Below are 26,021 nucleotides of genomic sequence, written 5' to 3' on the forward strand. Positions count from 1 at the left end.
GATTTGGTAGGTATTTCAGGTATATATAAAACTTCTACAACTTTAGGTTTTAGATAATTTAGGTTAGATGAAGTTAGTTTAGGTAAGGTTGAGTATATTAGATAAGGTATGAATATGCTAGGATTAGGTTAGGTTGATTTATCTTTCTGTGGGTATGTCTGTCGTATATATTCAACTTTAGTTTAGCTTTTTAGATGTTTTAGGGTAGTTAACGTCAGTTTTGGTTAGGTTAGGTATAATTAGATTAGGTTAGGCATGATTAGGGTAGGTAGTGTTAGGTTAGGTATGATTAGGTGTGGTGAGAGGTGGAATAAGGGAATGAAGAAACGTGATACATTCTATGCGACTTCTCTTATACTTATGTCTAAATGATGAAAAGTATAAATGTAGATCTGATCCTCATTATCGACTTATACTCAATTGCAATCATTTAGTCACCTTAAAACGTGATAGCAGTACGCGAAAGTAGATTATTAATGCAATAACGAGCGTCATATTACAACTAATTAACGAAAGGGAAAATATTTTGAAATTTAAGTGAATATTGAAAAATTAGGTGATTATCATCACCTATTTGAAACCTGGAATTCCGATTCCAGACTGTAAATCGCAACCACCTTGAACAAACTCGTTTTAATGTCTGCAACAATAATTTTTCCATTCCACTTTTTTTTTTTCAGTCTCTTTACCGAGACTGATGCAGCTGGAATCTTTTGTTCAATGTTCCTCATTCAACATCTCGACTGAATACATATAGGTATTCTCCATTTATCGTTTTCCAAGTCAGTAGTCGTAGGATAGGAAGTGAGTCTTTGGAGTGGGAATTTAATGTTTGGTATACGTGTTAGGTTAGAACTTCGATTACATTCACCCATCAGATCGTCCCGCGCTGTTCTGTGGTTCATTCATACATAAGTAAATCAGAAGTCAGTGATCCTGTGCAATCTCTATCTTTGTCCCCTATCAGTTTTCCAACTTTCGAATCTCATCCTTGTGGTCTGGTGGCGATATCCTCTATTATCATACAGATAAACAGGAACAAGTGAGTAGAATCGACTTGTTATTATCACCGGTGTTTTATAGGTTATGTTTGACGGTATGACTAATACATATATGTTATATTTAATTGTTATCGAAGGAATGGAAAATTTCAAGCTAAATGAGTATTCTCATGTTTTTCACACCTCACAGAGATTGGTGATTTTTGTGGTGATTCAAAGAATTGTTGAAAAGCCAAACACATAAATGTTTCCAGTTATTCAGTGCCAGTGTAGTTAAAATGATATATTTATTGCCTTCCTCGAAAATAGTGGAAAGGTATTGCTAATTATGCACCAATTATGCAGGTGGAAATTGATAACAAGCTCTTCCAAATGGTTTTAAATTGGGTCGTTTCTTCAAACTACTCGAGAAATCAAATATAAATTTTGAATTTTTTGCAAATGCACTGAAGTAATTTGTTTGAAACTTAAACAATTCGAGGAAACTGAATAAAAAGAAAAAAAAAGCGATTAAAATCACTATTCATGTTGTTTTACAAGTATGAGCCTATAAGCGTCTGTGAAGGACACAAGAGTGCAACAGGTTATGAGCCTAGAAATCTCAAAGCATAACGAAAGAATACAAAGAATGCAGGAATATTCTTCAAGGTGAAACATGATTTAATGGTACATTTTTCACCGAAAACACAATTCTGAGGATCATGAACATCGAACGGATATTGATGTAATTTTAAACATAATCAGAGCCAATTATAACTTTGAGAAACAAGATCTCCACCGAATTTTAAAACGAATCGACAACAAGATTCCGTTCAAAGTTCAATAAATTCAGGTTTTAAGTGGATTCTCAAAGTCTGCGTGGATTTCCGTCTTAATGACTTGCGTCATTCTTACTCGACAGAGGTGAAATTGAATCCTCATTTTGGGAAGAATCGAAGAATGGTCAAGGAAAATCAACACTCATGAGGGGTCCTTCTATAACAATGCCAAAATTGATCTGTCAAAGTCATATTGTAATTTCCTTTCTTGAAAAGACAAGGCAAGAATGAATGTATTGGAATGTCGAGGATTTTCCTTAGAATTAATTATTGTAGATGAGTAAACAGAACACATATGAGGCATAAACTAGATTTCCGAAATATTCAATTTCGAAGATGAATTCTGCCTATGTGACTCACTGATAAATAAAAATAAAAAAATCAAATTCAATTAATTAATAAAAATAAATAAAAACTGCCTTTCATTGGAAATTATTCATTTACACCCTGTATAAAAGGGCCTGTCAAGAAATTCAGTATGGCCTAAGGTGGACAAGAAATTTCGTGTAAATTTCAGAAAGATTTCAAAAGTATTTGTGTGAATTTTAGGTCAGTTTCAGTGAAACCAACTAAAACTGAATTTCATTTGGTTGAAAACTGCTGCAAACATAAATTTCTTACTGCAACACTTTTCTTGTGAAAGAATACTCAAGTTCTATTACAAGAACCAAATCTGATTTTGTGGTGAATTTATGTTCATTTTATAAATGTATAAATTGAATAAAATAACATTTTATTATTGTATTTTATTTCGTACGAAATCTGATATTTTATACCTATAACAATACAGAATATGCGAAATAAGAATATTACAACTACTCAATAAAGACACTAAAATTTCGCGAAAAGCATTTTGGCTTTGCATGGAATTGTCGCCAAATAGCCAGAAAATTGATACAAATAAGATAAGAATAATACAAATTATTTTCAAATGGAAATGAGTTAAACCACAACTCAAAGAATAATGTAATCACACCCATCAAGAAATGAACAAATGTTCATTGATTATAACAGAATAATTAGCACTAAATGGTGCTACACACATTGTTAAATCGTATAATTTACGCCAAACTATGGATTTTAATTTTGACTCGATCAATTTACATGATTTTCGATACGATATTGTCATTACCTTATTTTCGTGATATCATTCAAATCATCGATAATTATGTACGAAATTTGATCGCAGTCAGAACATCTCTTGAACTGACCTTCAAAAGTTTTTTTTGACGATTAGTTTACGGAAAAAAATTGCAAATTCCACACATTAATAATTTCGGATCGGAGTCACACCGTAAAATAAATTCCGGAAATCCCCTCTAGCAGGTAGAAAATTCTTGTTTTGAGTAACCATATTGTATTTTTTTATTTCTTTGGTTACTTTATTATTTACTTCTCATCTGTAATGCGATGCGGAAATTGTTCATATGTTCTTTTACTCGTATGCTTTTTTATCTATATGTCTCAAGAAGAATTTTCTGCTGTTTCATACTGAAATTCAATTATTTTAAAAGGAAATTTATTATCATTCATTGAGGCATTTTAAGTGATTGTTGTTTCTGCAAAATATACTTATCAAGCGGAATATTCATTATTATGATATGAGGCAATGCATAATATTTGTTTACTGTGAATGGGATGATCTTTCGTGGATAATTTAATGTTTGCATTATTTTTTACAATTAAAAAGGCTATAATAATAGTTCGAGCGGAAACAAGATAACAATTGTCGCTTTATAAATCAACCATCTATCGATCTATCTATCAATGGAAAATTGGCTTTCTTTTCAGCATGCAGTAGAAGAATTATTGCATTTAAATTCAATCTTGAGCCATTTCGGGTAAGAATATTTTCCACCAATATCGTTAAATCGTTGTGCATGCAAAAAAAAATCGATAAAACTGTTGTTTTTGCCTTCGAATTTTAAATCCAAATTACTCACTTTGGAGAATGGACACTTACATTATTTTACCAATTTTATATGCACGTCTATTCACTGAGATAGTCGATATGAAGCTTTTTTATGGTTTCATTATTTCATATACTTTTTCCATCCCATCATTAGATCATCCATCATTTCCAACAGGCTGATAATGTTATTATCAAAATTAATATTCAACAAATGGAAGTTTACGCCATTTGAATTGGTTCTATAGCATTCCATCTTGGCCAACTTGAGTGCATTTTGTTAAAATTGAAGGGACAAATATAAGTGCTGCAACTCATTAATCAATATTCCATTCCTCCAGTAATATTACAAATGTGTTTTAATGAAATTTCTCCTTTCATTCAGATTCACTCGAACATTTCATGAAAATGATTGGAAAACTCCAGGAATTATCAGAAAGTAGAAAGTTTAAAAATGTTGAAAAATTTGTGAAATTCGTAGCATTTTAATTTGTTCTTGGAAATCTATATATACATATGTTTCAAGCATGATTTCAGTTTTTTATCGTGCTCGATTATAACAGGGTTAATTATTGGAAATACTATCAATAAAAGAATAATTTACACATACTTATGAATATTTTTATTACGTACAATTAGGACTTAATTATTTAAATATATTTCGTACAATCAAGACTCAATTTATGAAATATTTTAATGTTAATTTGACAACTGATTATCAATGTGTATAATTATTTTTTTCGAATAATTGACGAAGTGTCAGTTATACCTATATTCTTACTATTCTTAGTTCTTAATCAGATCAGTATTCTCAAAGAAACCCTTCGAGTTTCATTATTTTCACAATGCCGACAACTCAGGAGCTATTTTAACCTCGTTTCCATAAATTCAATATACGAAGAATGATAAATTTTTGTCGTGATATTAACCGAATAAACCCAATGTCCAATGTTTCAGTTATGATTTTGAAATAAATTCAGAAAATCAACACTTTCACCAAAATTCGATCAATATACCATAATGAACTTGAGCGATCCTTGTGGAAATTATCTGTTTTATTCATATCGTATAATCATAAATATACAGTTTCGGATGCAATTAGTTTGTGACGTCTATAGGTTATATTTTTTTCATCCATAAATGTTTTTCAGGGTTACGAATTCGAAATTGAGGCTTTTTCAATAACTCGCTTCGAAGAACAATAAAAAATCCTTTTAATGGCCCTCATTATAGAATAATGAATGTCGCACCTAAAGAATATTTAGTGAGAATCAGTTTCCACATCAGCCAGATCAAAGAAATTAACATGGTAACTACCAATTTTCGAGGCTTAATTAATTTATAGCGATCAAACTGTATAATACTCTGTGATACGAAATTTTCCCCTCAGGAAATATGTCTTTTGTAATTAATTCCACTACTAAAAAAATTTCGAAAGAAGTTGATCTACATATTTCAAAAAATAAACAAAGAAATTCGGCAGGCGTATGAATTTGTTTTATTTGGACCCTTCGTTCCTGTAGAAATTAATCTTATAAAAATAAACCCAAGCTACAGGAGATAAATTGGAATGTTACTTATTTAGGTGTGTGACAAAAATTATATGTTCCATGGATGGACTTTGTTCCTTTGTTTTTTGAATATTAATGCAGTTAACATATTTTTTCGCATTCGAATATTATTGAGAATAAAAGAAAAACAAATTAAGAATGCACGTCAGACACAGTGCAACTAAAAAAATAATATGTATTTCAGTTTTAATTATATTGTTGCAGGGTTCAAATAACTTCAGTACCTACAGCCAACAGAGTTGATTTCTTTGTCACATGGAATGAAAATAAAAGATTCTTCTGCATTTTGTAGTTAATTTTCAAAATATATCAACCGTTTAAAAATGAACACCCCTCGTATATCGTATTGTTCTCGACAATCAACTCAAGTGGGATTTAATGCAAAATTTATGGAGCACTGAAAAATTCATATCGCCCACAACAGATTTCAGGCAAACTCGTATTTATGCGAAAATAATATATCAATTTTACACCTCTATAGTTTGCCCGTGTTTCGCCTAAGAGATAAGTCGCCATCTGGCAAATATTTCTATTTAGATATCACTTGGTTTATTTGATCTCACAATACAATTTTTTTTCAAGGTATTTCCCTATTGCATTACGGAACATATCCGACTATGGGATATAGGTCAGGGTGGCCGAGCGGCCTAAGGCGCCAGATTCAAGTAAAAATTGCGTGTTCTGCAGGTTATGGTCCTCTCTAAGGGAGTGGGTTAGAATCCCACTGCTGACAAGAGTTTTATTCTTTTTCTCAACTTTACTATGTATTCTATTTCGCTAGTTGAACCGTGTCTCATTAGAAAAATTGCCGTACAATTTTAAATATGGTCACGTCCACAATATTCTTCCAAGAACCTATTATAGTTTATTATTTGCAGTGTAGAAATCCAAATAGAATGAAATTTCTAAATAAATAGCGTTTGTTAGCGTACTCGTTAACTGTAGAAGTATAATGATGGACAACATTGTACCTGAAACACCGCAAAATGGTGAGATAATAAGTACTTCGCATGTAGTAGCACATACAGTTATGCAATATTTCCTGAATATAGTATAAGAAAGTTGAGATTTTCACGAAATGGAAGTTACCGTTGAACTTGAGAAAGTTCACTTCTTACAGCGACCATTTCTTATACAATGTTGGGTCAAGAGCCTGCGTAGGATATAACTAGAGGAGCCAGAATATGCTTCATGCTTAGAGTCACTTTCAACATGGTCAATATTGCATGTAAATATAAACTCAGTGACTTTGGAAGTGTCACACACAGGGCAACTTGATTTTTCTACCATGTGGTGATTTTCCACCATCAATAGATGGACAATTTTTGCAAGAAAGTGGCGATCACCAAAGGCAATATTTTCTCAAACTATACATGCCTCTCAACATGGTTTGGTTTTCAAACTTTTTCCGTGTTTTTGTTGATAATAGTAGTAATTTCAAAACTTTGAAAACCGGTCTTCCACAAGGATCAGTTTCAGCACCACTTCTTTTCAATTGTAACCCCTCAAAGCAGTCTTATAAATGTTAATTTCACAATTTTGTTTTCAGCCATGTCTTCCGCAAAGGGCTTGGCCAATTTTTACGCGGATAAAAACATTTTTATAACTGGAGGCAGTGGATTCTTGGGCGTGTGCCTTCTGGAAAAGATCTTGCGTACAATACCAAACCATGGCGATATTTATCTGCTGATGAGACCCAAAAGAGGCAAGCAGATCGAGGAAAGACTGGAAACCATCAAGACAAACAGTGTGTTCGAGGAACTGTTGAAGGAGAAGAGTGTTGAAGAGGTAAGAAGAATCTTACTTGAAAGCTACAATCTTAAACCATTGATAAACGAATGATATGAAGAATTGGTCTCTTCTGATGGGTTTATACACATCCTGAGAATTGAGACCTTCATAAGTCAAGGATGACGAACCTGCACACGTTTTTCCTTGCTTTCAAGTTTCTGGCTCCTACCCTTGGTTATTTTTCTTTGTTTTCAAGGTATTCAAGAGGGTGAAAGTGATCGCCGGCGACGTAGGTGCTGACAACTTGGGCCTATCCACGGAGGACAGGGCACTCTTGGTCAAAAGCATCAACGTCATCTTCCACTCAGCGGCCACCTTAGATTTCGCAGATAGTCTCAGAGACACAGTCAACATCAATCTTTTGGGCACCAGAAGGGTCACGGAACTAGCCACGCAATGCGAAAAATTGGACGCTTTGGTACACGTCAGCAGCGCCTACGCTAACTCCTTCAAACTGGAGTTGTACGAGGTAATATATCGAACAAGGAATTCGATCAGATTTTGTTCAGTCTAGTCTTGATCTGGCTGAATACTGAATTGTTCTAGGAGTTGTATCCTCTACCAATGGAATCCGAAGAACTCATAGCCACTGTTAAGAAATTATGCTTCGAGGAATTGGAGAGACAAACACCGGAGATCTTGGGTGACCACCCCAATACATACACCATAACCAAACACATGGCAGAACACGAAATAAAAAGGATAGAAGAGACAGTTCCATGTGCTATTGTACGACCTAGCATGAGTGAGTAGAATATTGCTTTTTTGTATATAATGAGGTATGGTTCATAGTTTTTTAACTTGAAGACTATTGTGCCCCTCATCAGGGCTGTTCTAACAACTGTGTCCTCTACAGCTTGCCCTCCAGCTACAAAGTTCCAATTATCCCCAGTATCTCCAGTTTCTCTTCCAAGACATTCTTTTCGTAGCCTTGCAATCTACAGGCATTCTGTGACCAGGTTAACAGGAGTCTTCCCTCTTCCAGAATCAACACTTGACAGTTTCTGATGAGCCCATTTTCATCATATTCCAGGTGACAATGTCCTGTGAGGAAGCCAGGGAGCTTCTTTATAATAAGATCCAAATAGTTCTTAGGTCTTGCTGTTTTAAAATTCCAGTGGACCATTTAGGAATGATCCATTCCTGGAAGATATTTCCAGAGTGTTTCTCTTTTGGTTTCTTCCTTTCCAGAAACTCTTTCTTGAAAGTGCATCTTCCTATACCACAGAAAGGCTGGTTCAGTATGTGACGTTTGTGCTCCTTTTCTGGCTAGTGTGTTGGCTTCTTTGTTTCCTTTGATTCCAGAGTGAGACCTTGTTGTACATGCCTATTTCATATCAAGTCTTACCGGATAGATTTCTGCATGCCATCAAGTCTCTTATTGCACTACTAGAGGTATTTCCAGCATGCTTAATCCACAGAAGCTTGTGGTCTAGGGTTATTCCTAGATATTTGACTTCTGACTTACATTCTTCTATATCTCACAGCTGGAAGGTTTCTTTTGCGATTCAAGGGTGGTCTTCGCCTAGATATTTGACTTCTGACTTCCATTCTTCTATATCTCACAGCTGGAACGTTTCTTTTGCGATTCAAAGGTGGTCTTGGCCTAGATATTTGACTTCTGACTTCCATTCTTCTATATCTCACAGCTGGAAGGTTTCTTTTGCGATTCAAGGGTGGTCTTGGCCTAGATATTTGACTTCTGACTTCCATTCTTCTATATCTCACAGCTGGAAGGTTTATTTTGCGATTCAAGGGTGGTCTTGGCCTAGATTTTTGATTTCTGACTTCCATTCTCCTATATCTCACAGCTGGAAGGTTTCTTTTGCGATTCAAGGGTGGTCTTGGCCAAGATATTTGACTTCTGACTTCCATTCTTCTATATCTCACAGCTGGAAGGTTTCATTTGCGATTCAAGGGTGGTCTTCGCCTAGATATTCGACTTCTGAATTCCATTCTTCTATATCTCACAGCTTGAAGGTTTCTTTTGCGATTCAAGGGTGGTCTTGGCCTAGATATTTGACTTCTGACTTTCATTCTTCTATATCTCACAGCTGGAAGGTTTATTTTGCGATTCAAAGGTGGTCTTGGCCTAGATATTTGACTTCTGACTTCCATTCTTCTATATCTCACAGCTGGAAGGTTTATTTTGCGATTCAAGGGTGGTCTTGGCCTAGATTTTTGATTTCTGACTTCCATTCTCCTATATCTCACAGCTGGAAGGTTTCTTTTGCGATTCAAGGGTGGTCTTGGCCAAGATATTTGACTTCTGACTTCCATTCTTCTATATCTCACAGCTGGAAGGTTTCTTTTGCGATTCAAGGGTGGTCTTGGCCTAGATATTTGACTTCTGACTTTCATTCTTCTATATCTCACAGCTGGAAGGTTTATTTTGCGATTCAAAGGTGGTCTTGGCCTAGATATTTGACTTCTGACTTCCATTCTTCTATATCTCACAGCTGGAAGGTTTATTTTGCGATTCAAGGGTGGTCTTGGCCTAGATTTTTGATTTCTGACTTCCATTCTTCTATATCTCACAGCTGGAAAGTTTCTTTTGCGATTCAAGGGTGGTCTTGGCCTAGATATTTGACTTCTGACTTCCATTCTTCTATATCTCACAGCTGAAAGGTTTCATTTGCGATTCAAGGGTGGTCTTGGCCTAGATATTTGACTTCTGACTTCCATTCTTCTATATCTCACAGCTGGAAGGTTTATTTTGCGATTCAAGGGTGGTCTTGGCCTAGATTTTTGATTTCTGACTTCCATTCTCCTATATCTCACAGCTGGAAGGTTTCTTTTGCGATTCAAGGGTGGTCTTGGCCAAGATATTTGACTTCTGACTTCCATTCTTCTATATCTCACAGCTTGAAGGTTTCTTTTGCGATTCAAGGGTGGTCTTGGCCTAGATATTTGACTTCTGACTTCCATTCTTCTATATCTCACAGCTGGAAGGTTTCTTTTGCGATTCAAGGGTCTTGGTTGGGATAATGTTCAGCCTCACTGACAACCATAACTGCTCAATAATTCTGAGGTCCTTCTGTTGTGGATTCTAGAGAGAGCCATCGAATTTACCTCTTACTATTAAGACAATGTCATCGAAGCCAAGCTCCGTTAATATGATCATGATGAATTGCTTCTGTGATAACTTCATTGATGAGGGACTTGCTTTCTTCACAGTTGTGGGAGCCCTCAGAGAGCCCGCACCAGGTTGGACCGTCAGTAAAAACGGACCCCAAGGTTTCATCATGGGAGCGGGTAGGGGCGTCATCAGGAGACTACCAGTGAGAAAAGAACTGATCTACGACTACATCCCGGTCGACATCGTGGTCAACACCCTCCTGGCAGCCGGTTTCCACGCGGCAGCGACCAAAACCAAGACCGTCGAAATCTACCACGCCACCTCCAGCACCAGGAACCCCTTCTGCTGGGCCATGGTCGAGGACGAGATCAACGAGACCCTGCAAGAGTACCCCCTGATGTCCGCCGTCTGGTATCCGAACCTCAAGTTCGTGCCCTTCATCTGGCTGTTCAGGATTTCCGCCATTTTCGTGCACTTCATACCGGCCATCATTCTGGACCAGATGGTGAGGTTGACTGGGGGTAAACCAATGTAAGGAAGCGTCGAATTTTCTTGATTTTTCGCGTTAATACAGGAGGACTTTTTTCAGTTTGCTGAGGCTGCATTTGAACGTCAACTCTTCGCTGGATCGTCTCAGTAAGTTCATCTTCACCGAATGGCTGTTTCACGCTGAGAAAACGGACAAGTTGCAACAGTGGATGTCGCTGAAGGACCAGGAAGATTACGACGTGACCCTCAATAAACTTGTCTGGACCGACATCTTCAAGATGATGATCATAGGGACCAGGGTCTACCTGAACAAGGAACCTCTGAGCAATTTGGAGGCAGCAAGGAAGAAGAACCAAATGTGAGTGAATCTTATCGATGATTCTCTGTACAAAATTGTAAATTTCCTATTTTTTTGCAGATTCAAAACCCTGCACTATGGGGGACAAATTGGAGCTTATTTGATTATCTGGTTAGGTTTTTCTTTCCTCTTCAATATTTCCCTCTTGCCCGCTTTAGGTATAATTCCGTTGGCGTACATTGGCCAAAGTTACATTTAGATTTACGTTTTTGTTAGCATTTTTTTTAAATTATCTAGATTTTAAGTGATATTTATATTAAATTCAAGGGTTTTAAACATGAATTTGTCCTACCTGTAAGTATTTACACTGTTATGAGTGCATTAACATGACAATAAAATAAAAAAAAATTTGTTTTTTTTTGTTAACCTTCCCCAATACCCCTACAATGATTTCAGGACCACCACCAGTTATGAATTCACCTGATTCGAAATATATTTCTGAAAAAATTCATTTCGTGAGAAATTTTTTGAAGTCTACCCGAATTTCAAGTCACTTTTTTGAAATTAGACTTGAAAGAATGCAATAGCTTAGCTGATATTATAATTTGTTTCCCCACTGAAGTTTCAATCAACTGTCATTTTGATGATGATGATGATGATGACCAAAATTGGACCTGCATACATATAGGGGGAATTGTCTAGAACCCCTTGTAAGAAAAGTGAAAAAAAAAACGATTATTGTACATACTGGAGCCTGTCAGATTGTGTGGGAGGGCGCCAAACTTGCCAAAAAATGTCACGTGTATATTTTCGAGCGCGTTGGCGTTTTTGTCTTATTCTGAAGCTAATGATTCAAGAATAACGGAAAGAATATAATCTGACAGTTTCAGCAAGCCGAAGCAATAAAAATTGGCCATAAAGGTCACAAAAATCAGTTTTTTTGAATTATCTCCTCTCCTGGGCTTCAAACTGTTTTCGTCTTCATTATAAAAGTTGTAGAGTATAACATTTTCTACAAATTTTGTCCGAAGCAATTTTTTCTACGTCCAAAAGATTTCGAGATATATGGCAGAGGATGTACGTTAGACAGGGTTTCTACATTGACCTTGGTCTTTCGCATGTGTGGCTAAGCTCCTCGCCCTTGTCGCCCTCTAACTCGAAAACGGTTAGGAGTATGTAAAATTGCTTCAGACAAAAGTTGTGTAAAATTTTATCATCTACAACATTCATAATGAATACAGAAAAGATTAGAGGTACAGGAAGGGAGATATTTAAAAAAAATGCATTGTTATCATCTTCAAACTGTCAGATTAAGAAAACTCCCCCTGAATATTGTCAGACTAATGGGTCAACACGTCTACAACACCGAGATTAACCATCTGTATGTACGCTTGAGTAAGCACAGATAACGATTTTTTTTTGCATTTTCAAAGGACCGCTGTGATCTTGCTTCACATCCGAATTGTCAGTCTCTTGAAAAGTAGCTTCCTTTGGGTCCAATTAACATATCCTCTGAAAATCTGATACATTCGAAAAATTTTGTTTAAATCATTTTAAACTCTTACGGATAGCCCCACCACGCAAACTGTAGATTAACATGAATTTATTATCAGAGACACGTAGGGCATATACAGTATCTTAATCTGACACGCTCGTGTATGTACACATGACGATTTTTTTACATCTTAATATTAGAATTGTTCAATAAAATATACTTGTAGGTACTCAATAGTTTTCCTGGATATAAATAATTTGTTATCTGGAAGACTGCAATTCAAATTATAAAACGTAGGTAATTCCATCATCTTGTTCTGGAGATAGAGTTATCACAGAAATTGCGAAATTCCATTTTCATCGATGGTTTAATTGGTGGAAAACGAATTGAACTGGTTTGGTTTACATCAGGTTACTCATACATATTTGAAGAAGGTCGCCAACACTTGGAATAGTTGAATAACCTTCACCTTAAACGCCTATAAATGTAATATTTCACCTATTCTACAGTGGATTCCAAAAAGCTCCATCTATAAAATTGATTTTTAATAGGTTTAGTTCCGCTTTTCACTCACCTTTGAACAAAAGATGGGGAAATCAAAGAGTTTGTCCCTGATGACCACATGTTAAGCTCACTACCTTCTCTAAAAATGCGTTATAAAACGCTATATAGGTACCTACACCTATTGTGGAATAGTCCTTAATATATATCTTTAAACTAATTTTTTTCTTCAATAAATTTCTTAAAATTCAACAATAGCAATCATGCAGAAGATTTTCGGGTTTCATCATGGGTTTCAAGATATGATCTCTATAGTTAAAACCATCATAACCATGAAATTTGTCGTTAAAACTGGCCCATGTCAAAAAGGCACAAAAATAAATTATGGTATGTGGGTTATACAGAGTGTCCCTGGAGTAACAAGTACATACTTTCATCAGAGATAGAGTAGAACTAGCTGATATAGGATTGACTATATGAAAAATTAATTTCTAACTTTCCCAACTAAGCTACAGGGTGATTTTCGAAATTTCACCGAAGACAAACTCATCGACGGTATTTATTGAAACTTGGGAGGTTATTGACACATGCTGAGATCTAGTCAGAGAGATATCAATTAATTGGATATTCCAGGGCCGGACCCATTAATCTTCATTTAAAGAGTAGAGGTTAAAAATACCAATTTGTATTTCGATTTTCGAATTATTGTGTCGCTTTATTGAAACCACCTGAATTGAGCTTCGATACGTGGTACCACTCGAAGTTCTGTTGTGTGTTTCTAACTGAAAAAGTCATCTAGAAATCTTGCTAGTCGTGCGAGATCTTATTTTGATACAAAGTGAAACACTTCTGTTTACATGTGTGGATGTCACAACTCAGTATAAGGTTTTTATATACTCAATCGAGAAAATACCTACTCTAACTAGCGCATAATCAATTTTTTGTGAGGCATTGATTTATCTCTCACAAATATGTTATTGAATATTTCTTCAGTTTTCTCCATAACAAAGGTCTAACTATCACTCAAAATTGCATTTATTATAATAGGTTGGTTTTTCGTTTCTTCTGATTTACCTACCTAAGTAGTTTAAATTTTCTTGACTTGAAAAATTTTAACTGACCATCGGCCACATCAAAAAGCGAGACCTACAATCATAGAAAGAAAAACTCTATATGATATCTTAATTGTTCTCAACTAATCGAGTTTTTGAATAATAGTATTTGTACCCTAAAAAAATTCACTTCAGTAAAAAATTCCCATCGTTAACACACTCGCGTAAGTACAAGCAGAAACGGAAATCAAAGATTGGAAAATTACGGGTAATTTTATTGGCACTGTTTATATTATTGTACAGATCGCAATAAGCGTCTTTGATAAATATGTTCTATCGTAACTTGACTTGGGAAACTGCAATTTCCACGAGAAAAACGCAGAATTTTCCGCAAGGCTCAACATTGAGACCATTCTTCAGGAGGCAGACCTTCAGTGATGATGTCTCCACTATTTTCGTTTTGGAAGAAGGTTTTTTTGTTTATTCTGTTTGAAGCCATCGAAGCACAGAACTTTTCTGATGGAAATTCAGTTGATCCAGATCTACTTCTCGATCTCGTGAGTACTTTTTTGTCGCTGATTCTTCATTTGAAAGGAATTCTATGAATTAAGCCATAATTACTTGTAGGTCATCAATAAATTCTCATTTTTAAATATTATATCATATTATGATAATGATAGTGAATCCATTCAAAATTGATATGGTACCTATAATAACCTTGGGTATTTATTTTATATAAGAAAATTTTAATGAAGTTTTTCAATAATTGAAAAAGGTTTTCAATTAAAAACAACAAATTATGACTCCCATTTCAAAATAAATCCACTTCAACAATCTTGTGGGATACTTCTCCCAAAAGTATATTTCCCCTTTTATTTTTCTTCAAACTCATCTATAATCACTCACACCTAATTAATTAAGTCGTAAATATTCCGTAAATATATTGGTCAATCATCAGCCTATAAACGATTCGTTTAAACGTTCGGCAGTAGATAATTTTCATGATTTTCCCATGTTACATTATTAGATGTCATATAATTGCATATATCAGGTAATAATTATTTTAAGCTGTATTGTTACTGCAATACAACAATAGCTTCACGAAAAATCATTATATATTATGTCATAACTGCTGTTTGAAGAAAAATTTGAATAAACGATTTTGATATCAAGGTTAGAAATTGATGATGTTAACTGCATATACTCCTTTGTGGATTCAACGTAAAGCAAGAAAAAATTCCTTTATACAAAGTTTAAATAGACATATAAACATTTACGAAATCTTTTCGATATTTATTGCAGATCACGAACTTAAAATTTTTAAAAATTATTATTATCTCTTTATCCTCTTTTTCATATTGTTACGAGCGACTCAGTACGCCTCTGTCTTCATCTCGCAAGTATATACCAGTACCATTGAGAATCTTATTGGGTATTCTAATGTATATTATATAAAGGGACGACCAGTGGGGAGTAGGTCAGTCAATGAATGACAAGCTTGGCGATACAGAGGTGGACTTGTTACTTCCACAAATAAAGTAGAGCTATGCTTTAGATATATTATTCTGTATGTGAATAGTGTGGAATGATTTGGTGAAAAGGTAGTTGTATATTAAAAAATTCAATCAACAAACAACATTATAATATATTCCCGAAACAACATGTCTACAGATGAAAAAAAAAATGATGAAATTGATTAATGCCAAATGATTTGAATCTACTGTATGGAAATATAGTAGTAACAAATTACAGATAGTAAAAAAAGTTGAAGATTTGGAGACCCATATACGAGGATGTATCGATATCTAGTTAGCCTAGACCAGTTCCATGCATAAAAAAATATTGCGCAATAGAATTGTTACTATGGATGAGACCTGGGTACATTTTTACGATCCAGAAACAAAGCAACAATCGATGGAATTGCGACACTCTGGTTCTCCAAGACCTAAGAAGTTTCTTGTCCAAAAATCTGCTGGAAAAGTTCTTGATTTTTTGGATAAGGGTAGAACAATACCAGGAGAATACTATTTGACATTTCTGACCACTCTACGGGAAAAAATTTAAGAGAAAAGACGCGGAAAGCTTTCCAAAGGTGCTTTGTTTTTGCAGGACAACGCCCCTGCACACAAATCTCATGTGGCTATGCAAAAATTCGTGATTTGGGGTTTGAATCACTAGAACACCCCCCTTATTCACCAGATTTGGCTCCATCCGACTATCATCTCTTTCCTCAGCTGAAAAAATGTTTAAAAGGTCGTAAATTTTCCTCCAACGAGGAGGTAATAAAAGTTGTAGAGGTCTGGTTTGCAGTGCAAGAAGAAACATTTTTTTTGAAAGGTCTAGAGACGTTGCAGGTTCGCTTCAATAAATGTATCCAATTAAGAGGAGAATATGTTGAGTAATAAAATATTTTGACATTGAAATTTTGTTTGGTTCTATAGTAGGCTAAGAATTTTTCAATATGTCCTCGTAGATGAAGGGCTTTATCAAAAAAGGTTGTCTTTTTTACCCCTCTAAAGGAAAACAGTGTTTCTTACGGCCTCAAGAATCTACTGTTGAAATATTTGTACGAGTCAAAGACTCCCCCTGTATATGATTAAACCACACAAGTTTTTGACAAGGAATTGCTCCTTAAATTTTTTCACAACCATTCATTACATCCTGTATATCGTACCAACAACTCTGCTACCATATATCTTCTATCTGAGAGCAAAATGTATTTTCAGACCAGAATAGCTCCCTATATTGTCTCTATCACCGTTTCATTGAGACATCCAGTATATGTATAGGCCATATCGTGAAATTCCAGGAGCAGTTCCTACAAAAACACGGATATCCTGTAGAGCCACATGAAATCATGACAGATGACGGGTATCTTGTGACCATTTTTCGAATTCCTCATGGTCAAAATGGTACTGGTGTGAATACCAAACCAATACTTATGATGCACGGTTTGACCGGTACAGCCTATAATTTCTTGTTCAATGAATATTTCAACAAGAGCATAGCCACGTATTTTGCCGATCATGGGTATGATGTATGGCTTGGAAATACCAGGGGAAATACTTATGGTAGGAAACACGTAAAGCTCGATCCTAACAAATCGAAGTTCTGGAAATTCAGGTAAAGTGAACTTCTGCAGTTTCATTCCTTGTATAACCTTATCTATAACTTCAAAAATGTGGCCAATCTCAATAGAATTGGCCCAGTGGCGTTGCAGAGTTGCACCTTAGAACATAACAACCCCCTACATAAAATAGTTAATATTCAAATGAATGAATAGTTGTATTTCCCTCATTTCTTTCAGCTGGCATGAAATTGGTCTTCATGATCTACCCTCCATAATAGATTATATCCTTGAAATCACAGGAAGGAAAAATTTGTACTACATCGGTCATTCCCAAGGAGGCACTATATTTTACGTATTGGCCTCTCTGAAACCTGAGTATCAGAAGAAATTTGCACAGGTTTCCCTTATGGCACCTGGTGGTTTGATGGGACATTTCAACAACAGCTTCTTTAACGGGTTAGCGAAAAATCACAGAAGGTTATACGTGAGTGAGAGATATATTTTTTCTTTATATCCTAGCATCTTATTTAATCCTTCCATATTATATCCACCCCAACTTATCATCAATATCAATACAGTGTGGTCCAACGAAAACTTAATTTCCTAGTACTAAAGGTCGGATCTATTGCTACATGACCTAAGACAGCCACGTCCCTCCCTTCGTCTCTTTCATGCACCTTTTTTTTGTCCCCAACTGAACCAGTAGCGTCAAATTTGGCAGTTTCACAACGTGAGCAGGTGTTTTCTTTGGTCATTGGAAGCCTTTATTTTTTTACAGCGAATAGCTGTAAATGCCAATTTCCTAGAACTGCCACCTTCTTGGTTTAACTTGACCAATTTTCTAACCAATCTATGCATTGGGACGATAATGGAAAACACTTGTAAAAGGATCTTCATAACGATGTATGGAGAACACTCTGGAGAATATGATGAGGTCAGTATTATTTCCATAGTGACCTCATAGGCTGAAGTTGTAAGTTGAAAAATCAGAGGAAAGGGTACCTATCTGCAAATTCTTTGTTGAATAATATAGTGTTATAAGGTTTATGGAATAACCATCTAATATTGCTATAAATATCATAACATCTCAATGTTTATAGAGCCTCTGTTTGTGATTCTGACCATGATGTTTAACAGATAATGGCTCATTAAATCACAAGTAATTTATGAAGGTCTTAACGCTGAAGGAACCGGATATTTATGAATGTTTTCATTAGCTTCATTTTTTCCAGAGGATATTTCCCATGCTGATAAATACCCTAACATCTTCATCTGTGATGCAGGCTCTTCACTATGCACAGAACATCGATTCAGGTAAATCAGTCTATTTCGTACCATGCAATAAAGGGTATAAGTATTTGTTTTCCATTGAACGGAATATAAATTAATAGAAAAATATTGTTATTAAAAATGTTTTCAGAAAACTTTGAAGTTATAACTGTATTTTTGGTCATAAAATCTCTTTCTATCAAAATCAGGTAGTTTCAGGTTTTAGTCTAACGATGGATTCTGATTCGCATCAAGTACTAGCCACATCAATTCAATGAATGCAAGTTGTCAACCTTATGATGGATTTTTTAGGAAGATTCAGACAGTGGGATTTCGGCAAAAAGAAAAATATGGAAATTTATGGTCAAATTGAACCTCCGGACTATCCAGTGGAGAAAATAGAAGTACCAGTGGCCATATATTACAGTAGCAGTGACATTATGGCTTTTCCGGAGGTAAATATTTATCTAAGGTAGCAGAGGAAGTCGTTTCCAATAAAAAGGTAGATGATCCAATGAAAAATTTCACTTTAGACAGCCTTTCAAAGTGAACTATAAACTGAAAACAAAAAATGCATTCCTTTCAACATTAGCCAGGATCCATTACCAGAACAAATCGAAAATCTCGAGTTTTTGGGTCAAAAATGAGCAAGAGGTTAGACCCCCTAAAATGACCTATGTATTTGATACTCTGTCTGAAAATTAGGATGTTCTATTACTGTCTTAGGATATGGAATGCATGGAATTTGTTTCGAAGATTCTAGAAAACCAAACAGTTGATGATTCAATAGAGAATTGCACTCCAGAGAGCTCTTCGAAGTCAACTCGAAAATGAAAAGTGGAAAAACAAAAAACAATATTTTCTCCTAAACTGGGCCAGATATTTGAAATGTTGATATGGAAATGTAGGTTTTCGAACACGCTGAATCCATTGCGAGCAATTTCGAAAGCCTATCTCCCTTCGTTTAGATTTTGATCTCTGAAATGGCATTTTTCAAAAATTGCCAATTTTCAATCTGCGATATCTCCTGTTATATTTGTCTGATCCAATTGGGATTTTCAGTTATATAATCAGCGTTGCCTAGGCTTCCACCCTAGCACAAAAACTTGATTTCGAAAATCTCGATTTTTTGGGTCAAAAATGAGCAAGGGGTTAGACCCCCCTAAAATGACCTATTTGCTTCTCTGCCTGAAAATCAGGAAGTTCTATTACTGTCTTAGGATATGGAGTGCATAGAATTTGTTTTGAAGATTCTAGAAAACCAAACAGTTGATGATTCAATAGAGAATTGCACTCCAGGGAGCTCTTCGAAGTCAACTCGAAAATGAAAAGTGGACAAACAAAAAAAATTATTTTCTCCTAAACTGGGCCAGATATTTGAAATTTTGGTATGAAAATATAGGTTTTCGAACACGCTGAATCTATTGCCAGCAATTTCGAAAGCCTATCTCCCTTCGTTTAGATTTTGATCTCTGAAATGGCATTTTACAAAAATTGCCAATTTTCAATCTGCGATATCTCCTGTTATATTCGTCTGATCCAATTGGGATTTTCAGTTATATATTCAGCGTTGCCTAGGCTTCCACCCTAGCACAAAAACTCGATTTCGAAAATCTCGATTTTTTGGGTCAAAAATGAGCAAGGGGTTAGACCCCCCTAAAATCACCTATTTGCTACTCTGCCTAAAAATCAGGAAGTTCTATTACTGTCTTAGGATATGGAGTGCCTAGAATTTGTTTAGAAGATTCTAGAAAACCAAACAGTTGATGATTCAATAGAGAATTGCACTCCAGAGAGCTCTTGGAAGTCAACTCGAAAATGAAAAGTGGAAAAACAAAAAACAATATTTTCTCCTAAACTGGGCCAGATATTTGAAATGTTGGTATGAAAATATAGGTTTTCGAACACGCTGAATCTATTGCGAGTAATTTCGAAAGCCTATCTCCCTTCGTTTTGATTTTTATCTCTGAAATGGCATTTTTAAAAAATTGCCAATTTTCAATCTGCGATATCTCCTGTTATATTCTTCTGATCCAATTGGGATTTTCAGTTTTATAATCAGCATTGCCTAGGCTTCAACCTTAGCACAAAAACTCGATTTCGAAAATCTCGATTTTTTGGGTCAAAAATGAGCAAGGGGTTAGACCCCCTAAAATGACCTATTTGCTACTCTGCCTGAAAATCAGGAAGTTCTATTACTTTCTTAGGATATGGAGTGCATAGAATTTGTTTTGAAGATTCTAGAAAACCAAACAGATGATGATTCAATAGAGAATTGCACTCCAGAGAGCTCTTCGAATTCAACTCGAAAATGAAAAGTGGAAAAACAAAAAAAATTATTTTCTCCTAAACTGGGCCAGATATTTGAAATTTTGGTATGAAAATATAGGTTTTCGAACACGCTGAATCTATTGCCAGCAATTTCGAAAGCCTATCTCCCTTCGTTTAGATTTTGATCTCTGAAATGGCATTTTACAAAAATTGCCAATTTTCAATCTGCGATATCTCCTGTTATATTCGTCTGATCCAATTGGGATTTTCAGTTATATATTCAGCGTTGCCTAGGCTTCCACCCTAGCACAAAAACTCGATTTCGAAAATCTCGATTTTTTGGGTCAAAAATGAGCAAGGGGTTAGACCCTCCTAAAATCACCTATTTGCTACTCTGCCTAAAAATCAGGAAGTTCTATTACTGTCTTAGGATATGGAGTGCCTAGAATTTGTTTAGAAGATTCTAGAAAACCAAACAGTTGATGATTCAATAGAGAATTGCACTCCAGAGAGCTCTTGGAAGTCAACTCGAAAATGAAAAGTGGAAAAACAAAAAACAATATTTTCTCCTAAACTGGGCCAGATATTTGAAATGTTGGTATGAAAATATAGGTTTTCGAACACGCTGAATCTATTGCCAGCAATTTCGAAAGCCTATCTCTCTTCGTTTAGATTTTGATCTCTGAAATGGCATTTTTCAAAAATTGCCAATTTTCAATCTGCGATATCTCCTGTTATATTTGTCTGATCCAATTGGGATTTTCAGTTATATAATCAGCGTTGCCTAGGCTTCCACCCTAGCACAAAAACTTGATTTCGAAAATCTCGATTTTTTGGGTCAAAAATGAGCAAGGGGTTAGACCCCCCTAAAATGACCTATTTGCTTCTCTGCCTGAAAATCAGGAAGTTCTATTACTGTCTTAGGATATGGAGTGCATAGAATTTGTTTTGAAGATTCTAGAAAACCAAACAGTTGATGATTCAATAGAGAATTGCACTCCAGGGAGCTCTTCGAAGTCAACTCGAAAATGAAAAGTGGACAAACAAAAAAAATTATTTTCTCCTAAACTGGGCCAGATATTTGAAATTTTGGTATGAAAATATAGGTTTTCGAACACGCTGAATCTATTGCCAGCAATTTCGAAAGCCTATCTCCCTTCGTTTAGATTTTGATCTCTGAAATGGCATTTTACAAAAATTGCCAATTTTCAATCTGCGATATCTCCTGTTATATTCGTCTGATCCAATTGGGATTTTCAGTTATATATTCAGCGTTGCCTAGGCTTCCACCCTAGCACAAAAACTCGATTTCGAAAATCTCGATTTTTTGGGTCAAAAATGAGCAAGGGGTTAGACCCCCCTAAAATCACCTATTTGCTACTCTGCCTAAAAATCAGGAAGTTCTATTACTGTCTTAGGATATGGAGTGCCTAGAATTTGTTTAGAAGATTCTAGAAAACCAAACAGTTGATGATTCAATAGAGAATTGCACTCCAGAGAGCTCTTGGAAGTCAACTCGAAAATGAAAAGTGGAAAAACAAAAAACAATATTTTCTCCTAAACTGGGCCAGATATTTGAAATGTTGGTATGAAAATATAGGTTTTCGAACACGCTGAATCTATTGCGAGTAATTTCGAAAGCCTATCTCCCTTCGTTTTGATTTTTATCTCTGAAATGGCATTTTTAAAAAATTGCCAATTTTCAATCTGCGATATCTCCTGTTATATTCTTCTGATCCAATTGGGATTTTCAGTTTTATAATCAGCATTGCCTAGGCTTCAACCTTAGCACAAAAACTCGATTTCGAAAATCTCGATTTTTTGGGTCAAAAATGAGCAAGGGGTTAGACCCCCTAAAATGACCTATTTGCTACTCTGCCTGAAAATCAGGAAGTTCTATTACTTTCTTAGGATATGGAGTGCATAGAATTTGTTTTGAAGATTCTAGAAAACCAAACAGATGATGATTCAATAGAGAATTGCACTCCAGAGAGCTCTTCGAATTCAACTCGAAAATGAAAAGTGGAAAAACAAAAAAAATTATTTTCTCCTAAACTGGGCCAGATATTTGAAATTTTGGTATGAAAATATAGGTTTTCGAACACGCTGAATCTATTGCCAGCAATTTCGAAAGCCTATCTCCCTTCGTTTAGATTTTGATCTCTGAAATGGCATTTTACAAAAATTGCCAATTTTCAATCTGCGATATCTCCTGTTATATTCGTCTGATCCAATTGGGATTTTCAGTTATATATTCAGCGTTGCCTAGGCTTCCACCCTAGCACAAAAACTCGATTTCGAAAATCTCGATTTTTTGGGTCAAAAATGAGCAAGGGGTTAGACCCTCCTAAAATCACCTATTTGCTACTCTGCCTAAAAATCAGGAAGTTCTATTACTGTCTTAGGATATGGAGTGCCTAGAATTTGTTTAGAAGATTCTAGAAAACCAAACAGTTGATGATTCAATAGAGAATTGCACTCCAGAGAGCTCTTGGAAGTCAACTCGAAAATGAAAAGTGGAAAAACAAAAAACAATATTTTCTCCTAAACTGGGCCAGATATTTGAAATGTTGGTATGAAAATATAGGTTTTCGAACACGCTGAATCTATTGCCAGCAATTTCGAAAGCCTATCTCTCTTCGTTTAGATTTTGATCTCTGAAATGGCATTTTTCAAAAATTGCCAATTTTCAATCTGCGATATCTCCTGTTATATTTGTCTGATCCAATTGGGATTTTCAGTTATATAATCAGCGTTGCCTAGGCTTCCACCTTAGCACAAAAACTCGATTTCGAAAATCTCGATTTTTTGGGTCAAAAATGAGCAAGGGGTTAGACCCCCTAAAATGACCTATTTGCTACTCTGCCTGAAAATCAGGAAGATCTATTACTTTCTTAGGATATGGAGTGCATAGAATTTGTTTTGAAGATTCTAGAAAACCAAACAGATGATGATTCAATAGAGAATTGCACTCCAGAGAGCTCTTCGAAGTCAACGAAAAAAATTATTTTCTCCTGAACTGGGCCAGATATTTGAAATTTTGGTATGGAAATGTAGGTTTTCGAACACGCTGAATCCATTGCGAGCAATTTCGAAAGCCTATCTCCCTTCGTTTAGATTTTGATCTCTGAAATGGCATTTTTCAAAAACTGCCAATTTTCAATCTGCGATATCTCCTTTTATATTTGTCTGATCCAATTGGGATTTTGAGTTATATAATCAGCGTTGCCTAGGCTTCCACCCTAGCACAAAAACTCGATTTCGAAAATCTCGATTTTTTGGGTCAAAAATGAGCAAGGGGTTAGACCCCCCTAAAATAACCTATTTGCTACTCTGCCTGAAAATCAGGAAGTTCTATTACTGTCTTAGGATATGGAGTGCATAGAATTTGTTTTGAAGATTCTAAAAAACCAAACAGTTGATAATTCAATAGAGAATTGCACTCCAGAGGGCCCTTCAAAGTGAACTTGAAAATGAAAAATCATTTTTTTTTTTCATCATCATGCATGATGTTTCAGGATGAAGAGGAAATGTGTCGACGACTGAAAAACTGCATCAAATACAAGATGGCAAATCCAAATTGGAATCATTTCAACTTCCTATTGTCCAAGAACCCGATTCAGGACTTGTACAAGCCTTTGATGGAATACATGGAAACCTTTGAAATTTCATGAAGAATAGAAGCTAACTCAGAGCCGATGAACTTTCTTATACGTATATCCTTATTATTATGTCGATGAAATCGAATAAATGTAGGGAGAAAAACTTTTTCTTTACTCACCACCAGAAATCCTGAAGAATTTTCAGAACTCCTTTGAAAGTAAATCGAAATAATAAATCATTCAAAATTCTGAGTATAAAAAACTAAAAGAGACTAGACCTAACACTCTGTTAGTTTTTTCCCTAGATTAAGACAGAATTTCATGGTGTTATTTCGTGTAGTGTAAAATAATTATTCAATATTTCTCGTGATAAGACAACCACCACAATTGAATAATCTTGTTATACGAATTATCAAACTCCATTTTCTTGACTCTTTAATTGCTGGAGAATGAATGATTGAACTGGTTTGGTGTTCCGGATGCCTTCAATATTTGAAGGAAGGTCAGCAACGCAGGAAAAAAATTAATAACCTTTACCTTCTTCTTGTTTAAGTATAGAAATAGAATATTCCTTTGATTCGACAGTAGTTAAAAAAGTTTTACCCATAAAACTAATCTGCATTAATCTCAGTACCGCAGCTTCACTCGTCTTGAATCAACATGTGATGATATGCTCACAATTTATTGAATATACAGGGTGAGTCTTTCACTCGTACAAATATTTCAACAGTAGATTCTGGAGGTCGAAAGAAACACTTTTTTCCTTAACCATTTTTTCCGAATCGGCTCGGTTTAAAAGATACAGGCTGTTGAAAAACCATAACAAAATGTTATTTTTAGTTCTATCTCACAAACGGTTTTATCGAATGAAATGAATTTCGGTATATAGTTTTCCATTTATTTGATGAATCTTTTTCGAACACAAGATATCACCTAGGTCTTCCAGTTTTCTCATTATGACCATCACGTACCATTAAAATACCAAAAGTTCAAAGATCCCAACTCTTGAAACTAAGTTGGACGCTATCTAATGAATATTTGAACGTTTTATAAAATAAAAGTATTCTTCATATTTTCTCGTATAATGTGCCGTTTTCGAGTAATTTGTAATAAAAAATATCTGTGAAATTAAAAAAATTGGGTACTTACTTTAACCGAATGCAACTCTCTTTAAGATCCGCAGATGTGTAATGTCACAGATTTAGGTTGTTATTCTGAATAGAATTTTGTTCTTCCAGGGTGGCACAGCTTATTATGAAGACTTTAAATGGCTATCTTTTTATCAGGGTGGAATCGGAAAAAATGGTATAGGAAAAAAGTGTTTCTTTTGACCTCAAGATTCTACTGTTGATATATTTGTACGAGTCAAAGACGCACCCTGTATATGCATTCGATTAAGTGACATCAGAAGTGTAAAAAATTTGTTGGACTCTTTTTGGCATCAGCATTCTGTGGTAACAATGTTAATATTTTATTCTTGATAAGTCACAACATCACTTTTGACAAGGGTGGAATTGTTGCCTATCGAGATGTTAGGATGTCCTTTTTCAAATTGTCCACTGTCCTACATAATTGGACAGAAGAAATTATTCCTTGCATACAGGTGTAACACTTCTAATGTCTCTTAGTATAGGTGTATATTACTCATAACCTTCCGCAATAAAACGGATAATAATAAATGAATACTTGCGATAAAAATTGTCAAAAAATAGTGTGGATATTTCATAAAATTTGCTGCTGAAGAAACTAATTTATATGGAAGAACCACATTTTTTTGACATAGAAATAACAAATTACGTTAATTT

At 35.2% G+C, this 26,021-nt stretch overlaps 2 protein-coding genes across 2 annotated transcripts; both read left to right on the plus strand.

Moving 5' to 3' along the window:
- The first annotated feature begins 730 nt into the window (after positions 1-730).
- On the plus strand, positions 731-11,366 carry LOC123320490 (putative fatty acyl-CoA reductase CG8306). The gene is made up of 7 exons (XM_044907823.1): positions 731-1,042; positions 6,849-7,087; positions 7,287-7,559; positions 7,637-7,835; positions 10,268-10,700; positions 10,759-11,016; positions 11,077-11,366. The coding sequence occupies exons 2-7, from the start codon at positions 6,851-6,853 to the stop codon at positions 11,213-11,215; spliced, it is 1,539 nt and encodes a 512-aa protein (XP_044763758.1). The 5' UTR covers positions 731-1,042; positions 6,849-6,850; the 3' UTR covers positions 11,216-11,366.
- Positions 11,367-14,332: 2,966 nt separating this feature from the next.
- On the plus strand, positions 14,333-24,307 carry LOC123320579 (lipase member K-like). Its single transcript, XM_044907935.1, has 7 exons — positions 14,333-14,561; positions 16,814-17,127; positions 17,312-17,558; positions 17,853-18,008; positions 18,307-18,388; positions 18,656-18,798; positions 24,133-24,307. Exons 1-7 carry the CDS (start codon positions 14,442-14,444, stop codon positions 24,286-24,288), a joined length of 1,218 nt encoding a protein of 405 aa, XP_044763870.1. The 5' UTR covers positions 14,333-14,441; the 3' UTR covers positions 24,289-24,307.
- Positions 24,308-26,021: the final 1,714 nt, after the last annotated feature.

Source organism: Coccinella septempunctata, chromosome 9 (assembly GCF_907165205.1).
Source record: "Coccinella septempunctata chromosome 9, icCocSept1.1, whole genome shotgun sequence".
NCBI lineage: Eukaryota > Metazoa > Arthropoda > Insecta > Coleoptera > Coccinellidae > Coccinella > Coccinella septempunctata.